Source organism: Lutra lutra, chromosome 6 (genome assembly GCF_902655055.1).
Source record: "Lutra lutra chromosome 6, mLutLut1.2, whole genome shotgun sequence".
Classification (NCBI taxonomy): Eukaryota; Metazoa; Chordata; class Mammalia; order Carnivora; family Mustelidae; genus Lutra; species Lutra lutra.
In genome coordinates, this window is record NC_062283.1 from 45,785,658 (window position 1) to 45,806,471 (window position 20,814).

The following is a 20,814-nucleotide window of genomic DNA, read 5'->3' on the forward strand; positions in this document are numbered from 1 at the left end:
TAAGCTAGAATATAATATAGGAGGGTATCATAAAACCAATTTTTAAAATTCCAGTCATTTAGTTGGCTATTGTATGATCTAACTATGTATTCCATAGCCATTTCAGGCTCCAGTTTCCAAAACATAATGTTACTTTCTCTTTCATCACAAATATCCTCTTCCTCCAATATTATGCACCCTAGTTATTGAAGACAGTTGAAAGCATGTGCTCTGACATTAGGTGATCCTCAGTTCAAATCCTAGCTTTGCTGCTTTTCTCTGGGTGGTCTTGGAGAAGTTATTTAACCCAGGTGTCTTCATCTGCACAATGTAGATAATAAGATTACATCATAGACTGAAAGGAATGATGTGATAAATGTTTTCATGCATCCTAAATCAGTAATCTAAGATTTTTTACTTTGTCTCCTTCTTTACTAGCCCCTTCAAGCCAATTCAAGCTCAAGTTTTCCCACTCCTTGAATATCTATCTCTTATCTGCCCCCTTCCTCTTGACACCCACTGTAACATCCTCAGTGTACACGCTCCTTGCTCCCCTGAATGATTTCTGTGTCCTTCTCAATGGTCACCATGCCTAACTGCCTAAACTCTAAGGCCCTTCAAGCCTTCTTCATAACACTTCCAAAACAATGTCACTAAATGCCTGGAATAATGTCACTGCAACACAGATATGATTAATTTACTTTCCCAAATTAAGCTTTCAGTAGGCTAAACCCAAACTCATTTGTATGATTTTTAAAGCTCTCCATCATCTGAGATGTAGCTACTACTCACATGTCAGCATTATCTACTCGTCATTCTCCACCCCAGCTCTATCACATTTAACAGATATATCATCTAGAATAAAAGAAAAGCAACAAGCATACCTCACCAGATAGATCTAAGTTGTTATTTTATTGTGTTATACAACATAATTTGCTGTATAAGATCTCTTAAAAGATTCCTTGTTTGGAGCGCCTGGGTGGCTCAGTGGGTTAAGCCACTGCCTTCGGCTCAGGTCATGATCCCAGGTCCTGGGTTCGAGCCCCACATCGGGCTTTCTGCTCAGCAGGGAGCCTGCTTCCTCCTCTCTCTCTGCCTGCCTCTCTGCTTACTTGTGATTTCTCTCTGTCAAATAAATAAATAAAATCTTTAAAAAAAAAAAAGATTCCTTGTTTGGTTATTACAGAAATAACAAGTAGAAATCAGAATTCTAGTTCAGACTCTTTTCAGACATGTGACACTGTTCTTTATTGCTAACACAAACTAAGGTCTTCAACAAGCGCACAGGTAGAGCTATCCAAACCCAAACTTCAGAGGTGAGCCTAGAATCCCATTTTAATAGGCTATGTTAGAGTGAATTTCTGAGAATTTATAATCAGGCTTCCTAATAATCACATTTATTATGTAATGTTAAATTTGGTAGAATTTAAAGAGGTGAAAATTTAACATTTTTTTAAAAAGCAATACAGTGAAAATTTAAAAAAAACTTAAAATGCCATGAAAATCCAATTAGTACACAGTAAGAAAAAAATTAGATGTGTCAATTTGAGCATTATCCTCTTATAGGCAGGAGTAATGTGTCAAATTTGCCCTGTACATTTTCAGTGATCCAGCTATGTCTCTCTTACATGATTCTTTACCCTGATTTCATAGAAGATACATCACAAGTTTACAGACAGGTGAAAATAAACATATTCTAGGCAGAAAAGAACCATCGTCAGAGTACTGGCAGTGTCTAGCTCTGGTTTTCTCATTCAGTGGTCTGGACATGTTTGATATGTCACAATTCCATATCTGTTACTGCCTTCTCAGTTCCCTTCTCCTCTCTGTGAATCATAGATTTTTAAGACTGTAACTGCACTTGGCTTTCATGATTTGAGATTATCAGATTCATCTTTATGGCTTTTCTTCATGGCAGTACAGCTTGTTTAAATTGTTTCAGCACTGTTATGCAGCTCTGTCTACTGATTGAGTAAACATTAATTAACCACAATCCTGGATGAAGGAAGACTAAATATACTTAATCTCTTTGCTGCCACTGTAATTAAGAGAAAAGAGCCCTTAGTCAAGAGCTTCTTAAACTAGGCACTGTTGGCCCTTTGGGCTAGATAAGTCCTGTGAGAGCTTGTGGTGTGCATTGTAGAACATTTAGCGGCATCTCTGACCCCTATACACTGGGGGTCCATAACACAGCCCTGTCTCCCACCCCAGGTGACCACCAAAAATGTCTCCAGACATTGACAAACATTCCCTGAAAAAGGACAAAAATCACCCATGGCTGAGAACCAGTGCATTGGATTGTGCCATTTTTGAAGTGCAATATCTAAATCGGGTGGCAAACTACAAACCATGAGCCAATCTGGTCACAGTCTCTTTTCATACAGCCCATGAGCTAAGAATGGTTTTCACATTTTTAAAGGCTTGCAAGGAGGAGGAGGAGAAAGGAGAGGAATATGTAAGAAACTGTAGGTAGCCTGCAAAGTTTAAAATATTGCTACCTGGCCCTCTGCAGTAGAAGTCTGACAATTCTTGAGATAAATCAACTGAGGCTCCAGAAGGTTAAGTGATCTGCCCAGTTTCATACATTCATGCATGACCTCTAGTTCTTTCATTACTCTGTCTCTTACAGTTCTGCAGTGCATATTGCCCATGACAATGAGCATTCAAAATAAGGTTCCCAATAAGAAGTGAAACAAACATGATCATCTTACAGACGTTTGATTTACAGCTGATGTTCCCTTTCTTAACTAAGTGTTCAGTTTGTACAGTAGGAATCCATGCAACACATGTTCTTGTTTCGTATGTATAATCCATTGGGGGGAAGTACAATAAAACATTAATTTTTTATATCTCAAATATTAGAATAAGGATTTTTGCCTACTTAACTTTAGAGAATATCATAAACTTTGAACTCTTTTTTTTTTTAATTTTTATTTATTTATTTGACAGACCACAAGCAGACAGAGAGGCAGGCAGAGAGAGAGAGAGAGGAGGAAGCAGGCTCCCCACCGAGCAGAGAGCCCGATGCGAGGCTCGATCCCAGGACCCCAGGACCATGACCCGAGCCGAAAGCAGAGGCTTTAACCCACTGAGCCACCCAGGTGCCCCTAAACTTTGAACTCTTAATATACATTAAAATCCAGAGTATGCTAAGAAGCTTTGAATTGTCTTTCACCTATTTCTGAACATAATACCATTTTTAATAAATAAATAAATAAATAGTTTTAATAAATAAATAAATTATAATTTTAATAAATAAATAAAAAGCAGGCATGTTTTTCTTTAAAATGCTCATTACTTCATATTGCTTAGTGGGTAGAATATTAATAATTGGGATATCCAATATCATCTTGCTTCAGCTTAAGCTCTTTTTTTCTTTTTTTTTTTTTTAGTGGTATAAGAATGCCAATGTATTACTTCTTGCAATTCATTGTATGTTTAATATTTCCCTTCTTAATGTCCCAGTTGTAGGTTTTCTGACTTGATAATTCTGGTTTCTTTGACCTCTACAATTTAAGGCCACCTAAGATTTCCAACTTTGTGCATTGGAATCACCTGGCTAACTTTAAAAAAATACGTATACCTGTGTTCTACCCTTAGAAATTGAGAGTTTATTGGTTGGGGTGTGACCTGAGGATTGTAATTTTTGTAAGACTCCTAGGAGATGCCAATGCAGAGACAAATTTGGGGGCCCATGTGCAGATTCAGAGCCAGGTTACTTGGGGCCACATCCTGGATCTGCTCCTTGTGAAGTTGGGTTAGTCACTTAAAATCACATGGTTCTATTCCCTTATCTGTAAAATGGAAACTGTAAGATAGCAATGCCTATTTCTGGAGGTTGTTGTGAGTTAATATGTGTAGTATATAAAAGCACTTAGTACTTGGCATTTAGTAAGTCTTAATCAATTATTAGCAATTAGTACCAGCAGCAGTAGTAGTGTTGGTCATATCATCACTTTGTACTCCCCTCAGTCATTTTCTCGTCAACATTTTTGTTGTTATTTTTGATTTAACACTTAATAGACCCAGGATTTGGCCTACCATTTAATTTCAGTACACTCCTATTGTAGACCATTACAAAATACAGACCTGACCAATAACAATCTATTAGGAATCTAGAACCATTTTCCTTGCATTTACTTCATTGAATTTGTATTGATTAAATCAATGTTCCTAACAAATTAAGTTGTACTGTGAAAATGTTCAAGAGGAAAGATATTGTTTTCTGATTTTTTTTCTCAGCCACTCAATAGTTAAATATTTGTTAAAACCAAAGAATTTAGATTATCTGTGTATATTAAAAGTATAAGTCCACTCAATTTAATATATACATATTCTGGGGGCACCTGGGTGGCTCAGTGGGTTAAAGCCTCTGCCTTCGGCTCAGGTCATGGTCCCAGTGTCCTGGGATCGAGCCCCACATCGGGCTCTGTGCTCTGCAGGGAGCCTGCTTCCCCCTCTCTCTCTATCTGTCTACCTCTCTGCCTACTTGTGATCTCTGTCTGTCAAATAAATAAATAAAATCTTTAAATATATATATATATATATATATATATATATATACATATTCTGAACTCATTTGTGTCTAGATTACTTTTTAGTTATTGAATTACATATATAAAACATCAATATAATCTGCGGGGTTCTAGAAAACTTATAATTTCTAATTTTTCCAATGACTTTATTTCATTATCTTATTAGTCATATCTAACCTATCTGAATGTAATTAAATTAACCTACTAAATGTTTTCAGTGCGAATTTGAATAGACAAATTTTGACAATTTGCATAGGCTTTTTGCCTTGGTTTGAATAATTTGTTTAAAAATATTTGCAAAAGAATTTCTGACCTATTTTAGGTGATAATTATCCTCCTTATTAGAGTTATCATTCCTTGCTTATGAATGTATTTACAAATCAAATACTCTTTCTCAAATCCAGAGGTAAAATTATCCCCTGAACAACTTACCTGAAATCTTTTAGAAAATAAAATCCTTGATACTTTTCACCTTCATCTTAATCCTCCTGAAAAGGTAAAATATGTCATACCAGAATTGGGCAGGAAACCAAATTTAATAGCTGTGTTCGTATTAGAGTAAAAGGATTCTGTCTTCTCTCAAGGAAGCAGGCTTATGATGAATTGGTGAAAATTAATTTGAGTAAGGTTTTGACTCAGTGTATGAGGAGGAACAATGAACAATAAAAAGACAAACAACCCAATTGTAAAACAGGCAAAAGACCTGAATAGACATTTCTCCAAAGAAGACAGATAGATGGTCAGTAGGTGGAGAGATGCTCAAAATCATTAGTCATTAGGAGAATGCAAATCAAGACCACAGAAATACCACTTTGTGCCTACTACAATGGCTATAATTTTGTTTTTAAAATGAAAAATAACGAGTGTTGGCAAAGGTGTGAAAAAAATTGGAACCCTAGTACATTGCTCGTGGGAATGTGAAATAGTTTAGTCACTACAGAGAACAATTCGATGTTTCCTTAAAAGGTTAAACATAGTATTACTATATGACCCAGCAATTCTGCCCCTAGTTATATGCTCAAAAGAACTGAAAACAGGGACTGAAACAGATTCTTGTGTTCCAGTATTCATAGCAGTATTGTTACAGTAGCCAAAAGCTGGGAACAATATATGTATCCATCAAGAGATAGATAAACAAAATGTCTATACACTGGAATATTACTCAGCCTTAAAAAGGAATGAAATTCTAATACATGTTACAGTATAGATGAACCTTGAAAACTTTATGCTAAGAAGAAATAAGCCAGATACAAAAGAATAAATATTATATGATTCCACCTACATGAAATATCTATAATAGACAAATTCATAGACACAGAAATTAGATTTGAGGTTATTGGGGGAAGACTGAATGGGGAATTATTGTTTAATGAGTACAGAATTCCCATTTGGAGTGATGAGAGAATTTGGAAATAGTGGTGACCATTGCACAACATTGTAAATATATTTAATGCCACTGATTTTGCACTTAAAAATAATGGGTAGGGCACCTGGGTGGCTCAGTGGGTTAAAACCTCTGCCTTCAGCTCAGGTCATGATCCCAGGATCCTGGGATCGAGACCCGCGTCAGGCTCTCTGCTTAGCAGGGAGCCTGCTTCCTCCTCTCTCTCTCTCTCTCTCTCTCTCTCTCTGCCTGCTTCTCTGCCTGCTTGTGATCTCTGTCTGTCAAATAAATAAATAAAATCTTTTTTTAAAATTAAAAAAAATAAATGGGTATACTTTATGTAATACATGTTTTGCCACAATTAAAAATGGACTTAAAAAATCTCTTGTAGGCAGATTCTGGATACCTGACTGCTGAGAACATTATGGGAACAAAATACTATATGGTGTGCCCACCTTTTATATATTCCTAGAAAGTTTTTGATAAGGTGTAAACAAAACAAATTTAAAAAGTTACAAAATAGAAACAGGTACAACTTTCATGGTGGGTAATTGGAAAATATCCAAGAAAAATTACAAACATACAAACTCTTCTTTGATGAGTCTACCTGTAGGACTTTACCCTGCAAGTAAGCAAAGTTTGTAACAGAAAAAAAATGGAAATAACCTAAATATCCAAGGAAAGAGGAGTGGTTACATAGAGTACAATGAAATCCATACAATGAAATACTCTACCATCTTAAAAAGAAATGTGGAAACTCTTTCTGTAATGGTAGGACACAAACTATCTCAAGATGGATTAAGTAAGGAGAACACAAAGCAAAGAAGCATTTGTATGTCTGAGTGTGTGTGTGGGCGCATACACTCACACCTGTGTACCTGTGCATGTGCATGCCTATGCATACAGATGTATAGGGCACATCTGGATAGTAAACAAGAAATTGGTAACACTGGTTCCTCCTTGGATGGGACTTGGCTAGACCAGGGATGTGGCAGGAGAAAGGCTTTGGACTATATACCCTGGCATATCTTTTGAATCTTGATTCATGTGAATATAGTGCATATAAAGAATAAAATATTATAAAATAATTTTTTGTAGTCCTTCATTGTAAAAAATGGTGTTTTATTATAGAAAAGAATGTTCCCTTGCCTCTTGTTTTTATAACAAGATCTACCATTTATTTAACTAGTGAACATTCACTCTGTTTTTACTTTAAATCAGAGTTTCTCAAGATAGGCATTGTTGATAATTTGGGGCTGGATACTTTGTTGTCAGGGGCTGGCCTGTGAATTTGTTATTAGCAATATTGTCGACCTCTTCCTACTAAATGTCGATGGCATTCTCCTCCACCAGTTGTTTCAAAGATTTCTCCAGACATTGCCAAATGTTCCCTAGGCATAAATGGGGGGGGAGGGGGTTAAAAAAAAAAAAACAGTTGAGAAACACTGCCTTGAGATAATCCATGTATGATTTTGAACCCAGTACCTAGTTTAAGAAAATCTTCAATAAAGGGTACCTAACACACACACACACACACACACACACACGGAATGGCTTTTTTTTTTTCTTTTTAAGATTTTATTTTATTTGATGGAGAACACAGGCAGGGGGAACAGCAGGCAGAGAGAGGGGGAGAAGCAGGCTCCCCGCTGAGCAGAGAGCCTGATGTGGGACTTGATCCCAGATCTCAAGACCCTGGGATCATGACCTGAGCTAAAGGCAGATGCTTACCCAATTGAGTCACCCAGGCACCCCAAGGAATGACTTTTATACAAACAGTGGCAGAACCTGTTAATAAAGAAATGGCATTGTGACATAATGAGCTCTCTTTCAATGAAATATTCAAACATAGGTTGAAATTTATTCTTTACAAAGCCTTTAAAAGGTGTCTTCCTTTAAGTAGGAGAACTGACTGTGCATCTCAAGTCTTTCCCCCTACTAAGATTCCTGGGTTCTGAGTATGGTTTACCCTGTTCCATGTTGGCATTTACAAATATACGGCTATTAACTGTATGTCAGAAAGTTTTCTTTATAAAATTTATTAAATTATTTTACTCTGCTGGTAAAAAGGGCACAGAACTGTGTTGTATTATGATGTTTTGCCAAAAGACCATGAAGAAAGAAAAGGGGGCAGGGGTTATTTTTTTTCTCCTAACTGCTAGAAAGGAAAATAACTTGATTCTTATAACCCCCTACTTAAATAATCATTCAGAGTGAAACAATCATTTGTGTTTTTTAATATTCCTATTACATCTAATGCTTTTTTTTTTTTCTTTGAAAACTGTCACTTCAGGGAATCCTAAGCTCTGGCTGATGTACAGACCAATGAGAACCCTTTCTCAATTCAGAAAATGCTTTTGGGTAGAGAGAATATTTAAGATCCTTTAACAAGGATGGTAAGGTTTACTCGTTTTTGGACACTTCTTTGTTCTTCCCTTTACATTTCACAATGTAATAGAGGTACTTCTGTGTGACATACTGCTTGGATTCCCAGGAAAGTCTTTGAAGACAAGAACAAGCTTCCTCCATCTATAACCCATTTATAACCAAGCCATTAAGAACTTTCTTTGGCCTAAAGAAGTTGTGATTTCAAAATTTGTATTATTTTCCTGAATAGAACACTGGATTCTGAGCTGATTGAAAGTTAAAGTTAACCACAATGGAAATGTTTACTACGTTGGTTGTTGTCACAAAACATCTGCAATTGATAATAACCTTTGGATATTAATTTTTCTTTTTATCATAGCAAAAAATCCCTTCCCACAAAAGGTAATAAAAAACAAATCAAGGGAAATTTTTTTAGATTTCAGAGTACCAACAGTAAAGGAATGGAAATTGCTGAATTTTTTTTTTTACCATTTCTTTTCCAGTTACTCCTATGACAGTGTTCACCCTTAGTGTTTAGTGAATTAATGAGCATAATCCCCTTTGCATTTTACAGAGGTCTGTTAGAATGTTTTTATTACTCTGTTTGAATTACAATAAACACAGGTACTAGATTTAGATGTTTATAATAGATTTATGTTGATTATATCAGTGTTCCCTGTCAAACTACACTGTGAAAATGTTTAAAAAAAGATACACTATTGCTTTCTGATCTTCTTCATAACCACTCCACAACTGAGATATTTGTTAAACCCAAATCGTTGAGATTATCTATATATCGTAATAAGATGTCCACTTGTAATTCATATATACACATTCTAATCTCATTTATGTCTGAATTCCATTTTAAAAATTGAACACTGCTAATATTCAAATCCTTGCCTCTTATTTTTAAATATCTGCTTTATATGTGCTTATTGTAGCTATAACCAAATTGCCATAAACTTGGTGGCTTAAAATAATAGAAATTTATTTTCTCATATTCTGGAGTCCAGAACTGTGATGTCATGGTGTCAGTAAAACCACCTTCTTTCCAGGGACTTGAGGGAAAATTTGTTCCTTGCCTCTTCCACCTTTGGGCCACTGCTGGGATTGTTTGTTTTTCTTGATTTCACTCCAATCTCTGCCTCCATCTTCACATCAAAATCCAGCTCTCTCACTTAGAGACTGTGTAAACTTGAATAGTTAGTTAACACCTCATGTACTCAATTTCCTAATCTTTAAGTGGGGGGGGGGGGGCTGTTTCTGCTTAACTCATTGGAAAGATGATGTTCAATATTTTATTTTTTTTTAAGATTTTATTTATTTATTTGACAGAGAGAAATCACAAGTAGGCAGAGAGGCAGGCAGAGAGAGAGGAGGAAGCAGGCTCCCTGCTGAGCAGAAAGCCCGATGTGGGGCCCGAACCCAGGACCTGGGATCATGACCTGAGCCGAAGGCAGCAGCCCAACCCACTGAGCCACCCAGGCGCCCCGATGTTCAATATTTTAAAGCACTTGGGGAGGAACGCCTGGCTGGCTTAATCCATAGAGCAGGCAACTCCTGATCTTCAGATCTTGAGTTCAAGCCCCACGCTGGACAAAGAGCTTACTTAAAAAAAAAAAAAAAAAGTAAAAGTAAAATACTTGGGGAGAGGAAAATGATGCTTGGTCCATAATAAATGCCACATAAATGTTTACTAAATAAAGCAAATTATTCCATTAAACGCCATTATAAGAAACCATTGCTAATGATAACAATGTATACCCTATGAAGGTCTCTATCACTTTGAAAGGAAGTATTCCAGTGTGTCCTTATTGGTCAAGTATTGCTTAGAATAGATATAAGATAAAAAGCACCACATCCTGGACCGGGACTCAACAAAGAAAAGCAAAAAAAGCTAAAGATGAGAAAAAAAAATATTTCCCTTTTTGTTTGTTTCCTGTAATCAGCAAAGTTAGGCACTCTTTGAACTCCCTGCTTTCATTTTTGCCTCATGAGCTGGTAGTGAGAAGGTCCCAGTTTTTATCTCTGAGTAAAATCTTCCCACAATACTTGTTAACTGGGTTTCAGTGAGCCTTGAACACACAGCACGAATCTGTCAGCTCTCATTAACACTAACCTACACTCCAGTACTGGTGTGCTGGCCCCAGTACCTCTGGTTTCAGTGAAAATTGACCTCTCAGAGAATGACAGTGCCTTTCCTCTCTATCCTCTGTGAAAACAACTTTCTCTACCTCCATCTCCCCATCACCTACCAGTTTCTTACATAATAAGGTTTCATTCATTGGTCTATTGAATGAATAGATCCGTTTTAAGTTGGATTTAAGATAATTTTCCTGAACACAAATTTCATTTATGCTTTAATTTCCCTATACAAATGTTCCCTTTGTCTTCTATTCCTTGCTATTTTATCTTACATTAAAAATTACCTTGGGGGGGGGCGCCTGGGTGGCTCAGTGGGTTAAAGCCTCTGCCTTTGGCTCAGGTCATGATCCCAGGTCCTGGGATCGAGCCCGGCATCAGGCTCCCTGCTCAGCCAGGAGCCTGCTTCCTCCTCTCTCTGCCTGACTCTCTGCCTACTTGTGATCTTTGTCTTCAAATAAATAAATAAAATCTTTAGGAAAAAAAAAATTACCTTGGGGTGCCTGGGTGGCTCAGTCATTAAGCATCTGCCTTCAGCTCAGGTCATGATCCCAGGGTCCTGGGATCGAGCCCCACATCTGGCTCCCTGCTCAGCGAAAGCCTTCTTCTTCCTCTCCCACCCCAACCCCCCGCTTGTGTTGCCTCTCTCGCTGTCTCTCCCTCTGTCTCTGTCAAATAAATAAATTAATTAAATCCTTTTTAAAAAATTACCTTAGACTGAGTCCTATAAGAGAATAATGAACAAATTTTGGAATGAACAAATGTACATGTTTTAAGATAAAATAAGACATTAGAGTTTAAAAATAAATGACCTTAAATCATTTTGGATCAAGATTAGATAAATAAAATTAACTCCAGTCATAGATTTAGAGCTTATTAAATTTCTTTGTCATTTTGAACTTACAGGCCTTACAGTAATTTAGTTTTCTATTTGTATCAAGCACTATAAAATTTTCAACCATTTCTAACTATCAGCAATTTTACTCAGCACATGAAATGATGTGGATTTTGATCTACTTGGAGTATTGCACACACCGTCTTCTGGAAAATTTCCAAAAGCTTAACGTAATTATTTTTCTTATCAGAAATAACTCCAGAAATACGTTGTCTCTATTGTAAGGGTGAAAAACAAAGCATTTTTTTCATCATCGTGATCATTTATTCAATTAAACTGTTCTCAGTCTTTAAATTAGGAGTGCTTTCATGGGAGTAGACCCAAAATTGAGGAAGGGCTGGTAATGCTTCTTTCAAGCGCTAAACCTAGATTACATATATTCATCAATTCCATCTATTTTTAGATTGGTTGAATTTCTAAAATTTTACTTGTCTGGTTACCTCCAAATTGAAAGTTTGCTTGGGGTAAGAACTGTACTTTTCTACTCCCCATATCAGAAGTTTTGAAGATGGGGAAGCCATGGTTGGCAAAGGTATATGAGAAGGACAATTAGAGGGGAAAGTGGCATACATTAAAACTTTAGAAACCATAAAGAAAAAATTATATGTAAGCATGAGAACTAGATGTACTTGCCCAGAGAAAATTGAATAAGCTGAGACAAGGGACACTTAGATGGTATGCTAGCTGACAAAGAAATATGAAACCAAAGAGGTATTGATCCTGAGGCACGGTTCACTGGATCACCCTACAGCCTTTTTACACTTAGACTGATAAGAATATTTACAACTTTGGTTCAGAAAGTGCTTCTGAAATTTAAATCCTTTGCATCCCTATTAATCTTCTCTCTCTTTATATTTTTAATAAAAGCTATAATTATTAATTATTTGGATTAAACATGATAAATATAAATATTTTAACATTAAAATAATATTTTGTAAAATAAATCTCGGTTAAAATACACAGCCAGGAAAATCAATCATGTGCTATAAATAATAATAATAATGCAAGAACTATAGTAGTCAGAAGATGGGAAAACTATAAATTTATTGTTCACATAAGACAATTTTATAAGAATCAGGCATCACTCACTGTAACACTTGTAAAAAAATGACAGGGATGCACAAGACTTTCTCCTGAGGAAAACTTGCCTTTTGCTTCACTCATCACCTAACAAAAATTAATCTCTCCACATGCCCATTTCCTCAGATTTGTTTTTTGTTCAAATTTGGTAAAATAATCTATTATCCAATTGATTTTTTTCAAATGCTATTTCAACATGGGAAACTTTAGTGCCTCAAAATATATGTGTATGTGGTATTAGGTGTTGAAGAGGAAAGAAAGGATCAGGTATCGATATTTTCAACTCCTGAGGTTTGATTGTTTACTCCTTGGACTGGATACAAATACACCCCAAGATTGCTAAAAACAAATAAACTGAGCCAATAAGTATTAGACTTGAAGGGTAAAACTAAACACTACCTGGTATTTGTGAACTGCATATGTGTGTAGGTTTTAGGGGTAATAGTCTTGAAACCCCCATTTATCATTAGAGTAAATTGATTCAACCTAGAGCTGTGAACTAATAGAGTATGAATAAAGATTTCCTACTGAAATTCCACATTAAATGCCAACAGTGAAGCTAAGCTTTGCAAGTTAATGCCCTTGTTCTAAGTGAGTGCTTAAATCCTACTAAGAAATACTCAAGAATCTCAGTCGTGTGCTGGTGTTTTACAACCACATCTTAGACAGAAAAGGGAAGGATAGGGATTGATTGATTTGTAGCTTTTGCCAATTCCCAGGCATAAATACTCCCACTGTGGCCAATTTCAAGCTACCAACATGAATTCACAGATGTGGAATTGAGAAGGAATGCACAAAACCAGCTCTCCTGAGTCATAGCTAGCCTTCTCCAGCACACCACTGAAGCTTCTTATCATTGCATTCAGAGAGGTTGTCAGGTCAAAAAACACAACATTTCTGGATGCAGATTACAATTTGTATAATTGTAATAGTCATTTTGTGAATGTTTCTACGGGATAAAGAAAACAAGGGAATTCTGGCCACCTATACTTTTACAGATGCTATCAGGAGACCATGAAATCTGTAGATTATGCTGTCTGTCCCATTGCGCATGAATTGGATAATGTAGTCAGAAGTAAAATCACAGTTTTTGGGATATCTGTGATATCTCATGACAGCTGGTTGGATGTTCCCTTGACAACTGCTCTGGTTAATCAAGGGTGTAAATGAAGTTCCTGCTTTAGCGGTCTTCAGGCATCATTGCAGACTTTCTTTAATATCAGTGCTTCACAGGATAATGGCTTGGTTTTCATGGTAATTGATTATTAAGATATTTGGGCTATCTGCCAGTCAGAGGAAAGGCTAAAGAAAATAACCTAAAGCCAGTGACCATCTCATGACAATCATCTAGGGACACAAAGACCTCATTGACAGCCACCCATCAGAGGTCATGCAGTTTTCCTTGTTCAAGCTGTTTGCCTGGCCAGCCTGGCCAGCTCTTTGGTGCTCTAAATAAAAAGGGATCCTTCAAGATGCTTTTGGCGGGTTTATACTGCTTTTGTTTGACAAAGGGCCTAACAGTGATTTTTGTGCCTGATCTTTTGTTTATACTCTTTTAACATATAGATTATGCTGAGTCACACTGACAGCCTCAAACAGTATGGCTGTGTTGATAGAGCTGTATGAAACCATCATACTCTTAAACAGCATCTTCTTAAATTTGCTCACACAGCCGTGACAATCATATTAGATACATGAACTGGTAAGGAAAGCTGTAGGTCTCTGGACAGTTTCATCCATACTGCCTGATGTATAATCTTTTAAATATATTTTCCCATGTTTTCCTGTTGCAAACAGGGAGCTAAAACAATCACACTATCAATTAGATCCTATCTGTGGGGACCAGATGCCTTTCAGTGCCTCCATCTCTGCCATGTACCTTTACTGCCATCTGCTGTAGGAGTCTCCCATCTCAGCAATTCTTATGCAGCGCCAACTCTCACAACTCAACTGAAACCTTGGGCTGGATACGGAGATCATAGGGGTTAACAATTGACATTAAGCTCTCTCACTCCTAAGTCTAGCCTGAAAGATTCTTTTAAAAGAAGTTCCAAGCTAGAGCCTAATGTAAATACTATCCATTCACTTCAGAGCAATACTTACATCTGGTGAACATTAAGGCTGGTTATTATCGGTCAGAATAGTTATTAATTTGGAGATTCATTTAACTACTATCTACATTACAAGTTATCCATATAAAGAATGCATTCTTTTACATTCATTTTTAAAGTCTTATTTAAGTAAAGAAAGAAAGAAACTTACTAGCAGAGTTAATCATGTACAGAATTTCAAATAGACAAGCTAGATCATTGCTGGTTAATAGCCAAACCTAGTGAGAAGAGGAAAGAACATATTTTGCACCTATGGAAGCATTCAGTATTACCATCAATTTTGCAATATTCCCTAGAAGCATTTGGTGCTGTTCGGTTGTGTTACTTCTATATCATGCCTTCAGAATTCGAGAGCTACTGCAATTATGCATGAGCTATGTTTTGTGAGCCTTCAGCATGGCACTACAAGGGCCTTTTAAAGCATTTAATTTCATTATGGTGTAATGCCAGTGACTCATACAACTCCCAGATTTGACAAATCAAACATAGGTACCTTAGAGAAGAAAAAAAGTCCATACTTCCTATTTCTCTCTGGAAGGAAAGCAAACAACTTTACTTATGTGCTTTTGAAATGTGCCCCTGAAAAACAAATTGTGAAACAGATACATTGAAATGCCTTTAGCGTGCATGTGCGCGCTCACACACACACACACACACACACACACACACACAACCTGATATGGACAAAGCCAAAGAAATTAGTCCCTCCAAATTTAAAGCAAAATTATAAAGGAACCTGCAAATGGCTTATTTTTCTTCATTTTGTCCTTCGCAGATTAAAGATAACTTTCTATTTACATGGCCTTCAAAAAATAAGGGACTCAAATTGATCTTTATTGATGTCTTTTCTTATTGTAAAAAAATAGACTTCTAGTCAAGATGAATCTAACTTCACACTTGGACTCTCTTCCTTAATGTCAAACACATAGCAATAAGATAGAAAATTTAGGGGCGCCTGGGTGGCTCAGTGGGTTAAGCCGCTGCCTTCGGCTCAGGTCATGATCTCAGGGTCCTGGGCTCGAGCCCCGCATCGGGCTCTCTGCTCGGCAGGGAGCCTGCTTCCTCCTCTCTCTCTGCCTGCCTCTCTGCCTGCTTGTGATCTCTCTCTGTCAAATAAATAAATAAAATCTTTAAAAAAAAAATAAGATAGAAAATTTAAAAATACACAACTGAAAATATAAAGGCACAGTTAAAAGCAAAATAAACATCCCGCCAGACAAGAAACAGACAAAAATGCGAAGCAACAAGAGCTAATACTGCTCTGTCTAGGTCTAAAAACAGGGAAGCTCAGCTCCCATAAAGGAGCTAAAACTACTCATTCAAGTATATATGTGATATCTGTGTCTACCTATCTATCTATCCATCTGTCTGCATGCGGAGAAAAAGAGACTATCACCTGGGATTCTGATTTTTAGCCAACTGTCACCCTAGGAAGAAAACAGAATGCAACCAAAACATCATGAGCAAAACTGTACCAAGCAATCTTTTCAGCTCTGAATGAACCTGTGAATACCTTCAAATCGCTATAGGACAGAACTGTGAAATACACATTATCCGAGATCTGGGTTTAGATCCTCGGAAGATCAGTGGGGTTCCCATTAGGCAATCAGACTTGGGTACAGCAGAAGAGGCACAAGGAGAATGGAAGTGGGGAAAAAGAGAAAAATAAAAATACTTCTCACTGAAAATGAGCCTGCACTACACAATATCAGAACACACGGTAAAATTGAGAAAGGAACCAAGCAAATCAGCAAGTGGAATATGAATCACTCTAGATAAAATCCTTCTTATGGAGAAGTCTGACAAAAAGTTTATTTCTAGGATGCTAGAAAGCATTAGTGAAGGAATAGTTCATTTTAAAGGAGAAATTATAAAAGAAGAATAGGCACAAATTAAATAAAAAATTATGAAAAAGATTCCAAATCTCGGGAATAAAAGATCATATTCACTGAAATTTAAAACTCAATAGACAGAATAAATGATCCTGGAGACTGCTGAAGAAAAAAATTGGTGCCTAGGAAGAATACAGGATAGAGAAATTAAGAAAGCATTTTAATAAAGTGAAAACAAGGGACACCTGGGTGGCTCAATCAGTTAAGCCTCTGCCTCAGCTCAGGTCATGATCTCAGGGTTCTGGGTTCAAGTCCCGCATTGGGCTTCTTGCTTAGCGGGGAGCCTGCTTCTTCCTCTACCTCCCATTCCCCCTGCTTGTGCTCTCTCTGTCTCTCGGTCTCTCTCTCTCTCTTTCTCTGTCTGCCTCTGTGACAAATAAATAAAAGTAAATTCTTTAAAAGTGAAAACAAGATTAAGAAATTTAGACAACAGAGCCTGGGTGGCTCGGGTAGTTAACCTCTGCCTTTGGCTTCTGTCTTGATCTTCAGGTCCTGGGATGGAGCCCAGCTCCATGGGGATTCTGCTTCTCCCTCTCCCCCTGCTGGTGCTCTCTCTGTCGCTGTCTCTTCTTATCTCAAATGAATAAATAAAATCTCTTAAAAAAATTAAAATTAGGGGCGCCTGAGTGGCTCAGTGGGTTAAGCCGCTGCCTTTGGCTCAGGTCATGATCTTAGGGTCCTGGGATCGAGTCCCGCATCGGGCTCTCTGCTCGGCAGGGAGCCTGCTTCCCTCTCTCTCTCTCTCTCCGCCTGCCTCTCTGTCTACTTGTGATCTCTCTCTGTCAAATAAATAAATAAAATCTTTAAAAAAAAAAATTAAAATTAAAATTAAAAAAAAAGAAATTTAGGTAACAGTTTAATAGGCTTCCACAAGATGTCTAGAAGCAAAAATTTCAGAGGCTGTTAGAAAGCAATGCAGATGACCCTGAAACAACATGGATTTCAAATGTGTGGATTTCAAATCCACTTTGCAGATATTTTTTGACAAGTACAGTAAAGTACTATAAATATTATTTTCTTTCCTTATGATTTTCTTGATAACATTTTCTTTTCTCTAGCTTAGTTTATTGTAAGAATATAGTATATAACACATATAACATAAAATATGTATAACTGACTGTTTATGTTAATGGTAAGACTTCTAGCAAAGAAAGCTATTAGTCAAGTTTCAGCCTCCGGCGGGGAGAGGGGTATCTCTAACCTCTGTGTTGTTCAAGGGTCACCGTACCTAGCAAGAAGGTAGTCTACCTGGAAATAAAACATGGAATCGAGGAAACCAGAAATATCATTAAATTATTTTTACATTTTTCTAAAGAAAAATGGAATTTGTTTTTTATAAAACTGAATTTTTCTTTTACAAGGTGGAACTTAAAATTATCTTATGTTCCATGTACAAAATATGGAAAATACGAATAAGCGAAAAAAAAAAAACAAATTAAAAGGCATCTGCATTCTCAGCATGCAGAGATAGCCACTGTTAATATTAGTGAAAGTCAACCTGTTATTATCTCTATGCATGCTTTTTATAAAAATGATGTATCACTCAAATTGTCCTTTTCTCTTTTTCTAGTCTGTACAAATATCTTTCCATACCATTAATTAATATTCTGCAACTTCTATTTAAGAGCTGGGTAGTATTCAATTACATAAAAGTACTTGATTGAACAATCCACTCCCCACTGTTTACATTTTTACAACCTTTCACTTGGTTATGGATACCCTGAACTTCCAGTTTGAGCAGTATCTTCTAAAACTTTAAAAATAAATTGTCTTTTCCTAGTCAGAAGCCTCTGCCAAATTGTTTAGCATATCTAAAGACTATAAATATAAAGAATAAGAATGTTAAGGACACTGGGGGAAAAAATGTCTGTTTTGTCAGAGTTTAGTTTTTAAAATAATGCAACCTAAGTATTTGATTTTGAATCCCATTATAAGCAATATTAGTAGAAGTAGATGAACACTTCAACTTGACTGTGTAATTTATTTTCATAAAAATCTCTTTAGAGATCCCTGTCCAGTCAGCAAATAATTGCTTTAACTTTGGATTTTAATATTAGCACTGAATGATTTATGTACATTAAATAATGTGATTCTCACTAACCATTTATGAGCCAAGAATGATTATCTCCCTTCTGTGGATAATCACACTTTAGGGAAGAAAGGTTAAGTGGTTTGCCTAAGATCACTCAGCCAGTCAATGGATTATCTCAAAATATGATCCTCAAGTCTTTAAATCATTAGACTTGGCTGGCCTCAGCAATACTTGAGAGGCATAAGGGATATGTACTTAGATTTCTCCTCAAATGATTTATGTAGCATAATGTCTAATTTGTTTATAGAGCATTTTTTCATTCCTTATCGCACAATTTGGTCTATAAACAAATATGAGATTATAAAAATGAAAAGGATAATAATCTACATGTAGAAAAATCTCTGGTAGAATTAGAGTATCAATTTCCAAAATAGTGCGTAGACCAAGCTGACAATAGAATCAACCATTTGGTGGAAGGGTCTGGGGAAGAAATAAAGGAGGTAAAAGGAAGCAAATAGAGTAGAGTGGCTTCCTTCTATAAGACTGCAGTTCATGGTTAGATTTTTAACAAGCACTGAATGAAACAAAAAGAGATCTTACTATTTCTTAATAAGGACATGTGCATTCCCTGAGAAGTATCTCCTCTATCTCCAGTATAAAGCATCCATACAGATCTATCTGCACATACCAACTATAATGACAAATGTGCTTCCTATATCCCTATAATATGTAATTCACATAAATGGGATGCTCTAGAGGTCATTCCTAGAACTGAAGAATTTTCAACAGTGCTCTTGATCAAAATTCGAAGTGCCTTTGGTAAACTAGAGCAGAAGCCAAAAAAAAGTAGCAGAATGATGTATTAAAAGGACCATATCAGATTTGTATTTCTAGGTAAGGGGGAAGAGGAAACCAGCTGTCTGTTTTGAAGCAAGGAAGGGAAGAAGGAAATTCTGGTTTGTATTTCCCATTCAACTTAGACTCCAAAGTTAATTTTAAGAAAAAAATACTGATAAATTATTTAACCAATGATTTTTAACAAAACTGACTTTTTCTTTTAAAAGTAGATTTACCAACTGATCCTGGTTTGCTTAGCACTTACCTAGTTTTAGCCCCAAGAGGTCCTGCATCCTGGAAAAGCTCTCAGTCATGTGCAAACTGGGGGAGTTGGTCAAAATTAAAAATAAAAATTAGGTGTGTTCATTGTCTAAAATGTAGCAAATATAAATAAGTGAAAGCATTTTAAAAGTGAAAGCATTAAAATCATTCATGTTTTCAGTATGCAAAGAGCCACTTTGAATATTAGTGAATGTACTTCTAATATCTCTGTGGAATGGAATATGAATGTACTTCTAATATCTCTGTGGAATGGACTTCATAATCGTACAAGTTACTATTGTTACATATGGCAAGTGACAGGGTAATATCATTTGAATTGTCTTTTAAAATTCTATCTAATTTTATGCCAAGTACTTTAGCATGTATACCTTTTCATCTGATTGCATCACTCTATAAACTGTGATAAATTTTCAGTTGTGTATTGGTCATTTCCACTATTCATTCTACAAATTCCCTTAACCTTACACTTTTCTTTATCTCTGAGACACAGTACCAGCTAGTACATTAGCAGCATGCTTTCTGAGTTCTGATAACTGTATCACTGTGTAATCTCACTGCTCAGGGGTATGCAGCCTTTCATTTCTTATTCCATTTCTATTTCCCCTGTAGGCCAGGGAGGGGAAATTTCTACCTAGGCAGTTTAGCATCATTTAACATTGTTGCTACTTGTCCAGCAGTCTCCCTACATGAGTGAGACCATATGTCGACCACAGTTAACACTAAAAATTTATTATTACCTACTTATACAGAAAAGCTCTCTTTGTTTTGTAGGGGTTTAAATTTCTGAAAGCATTTCCAGTCCTGATGTAGAGACAGAAAGAGAGAAGGAAAATAAAATTTCAGTGTTAGAAAAGAAATATATCTTTATCTATCCTAAAATGTTCACACTTGGCTGGGGCCATATTTCAGGACTATTATGATCCACAAAGTACCTCTGTCGTTGAAGAAGTACTTACCATCCATGTGCGAAGTTACCCTGTTCTTGCCAGTAACACATAGAATAATGGCCTCTTCTGTTTTATTTCTAGCTACACAATCCCCGTTGGCAGCCCTCAGGTTGCTTGCATGATTGAAATGACTGCAGATGGAAAACCTCCAATACAGAAGCAAGACACAGAGATACCCCATGTCTCTCAGGTAGTTATGCAGATATCCAATTCTAAACATTACTAAGTGTGCCCTCAATATCTGAAATAAGTATTTCTTTTTAAGTTACTAAACACTAACCATATTTCTTTATTGAACAGATTCCTTGTAAAAGCTCTCAACAAAACACCA

General features: G+C 36.4%; 1 protein-coding gene across 1 annotated transcript in view; it reads left to right on the top strand.

Annotated features, from left to right (window-relative positions):
• The window catches only part of EYS (eyes shut homolog), a 1,828,849-nt gene that overhangs the window by 1,576,933 nt on the left and 231,102 nt on the right, over nt 1–20,814 (top strand). Inside the window, 1 exon segment of the mRNA XM_047734324.1 lies at nt 20,565–20,673. Within this exon segment, the coding sequence (XP_047590280.1) occupies nt 20,565–20,673 (109 nt within the window).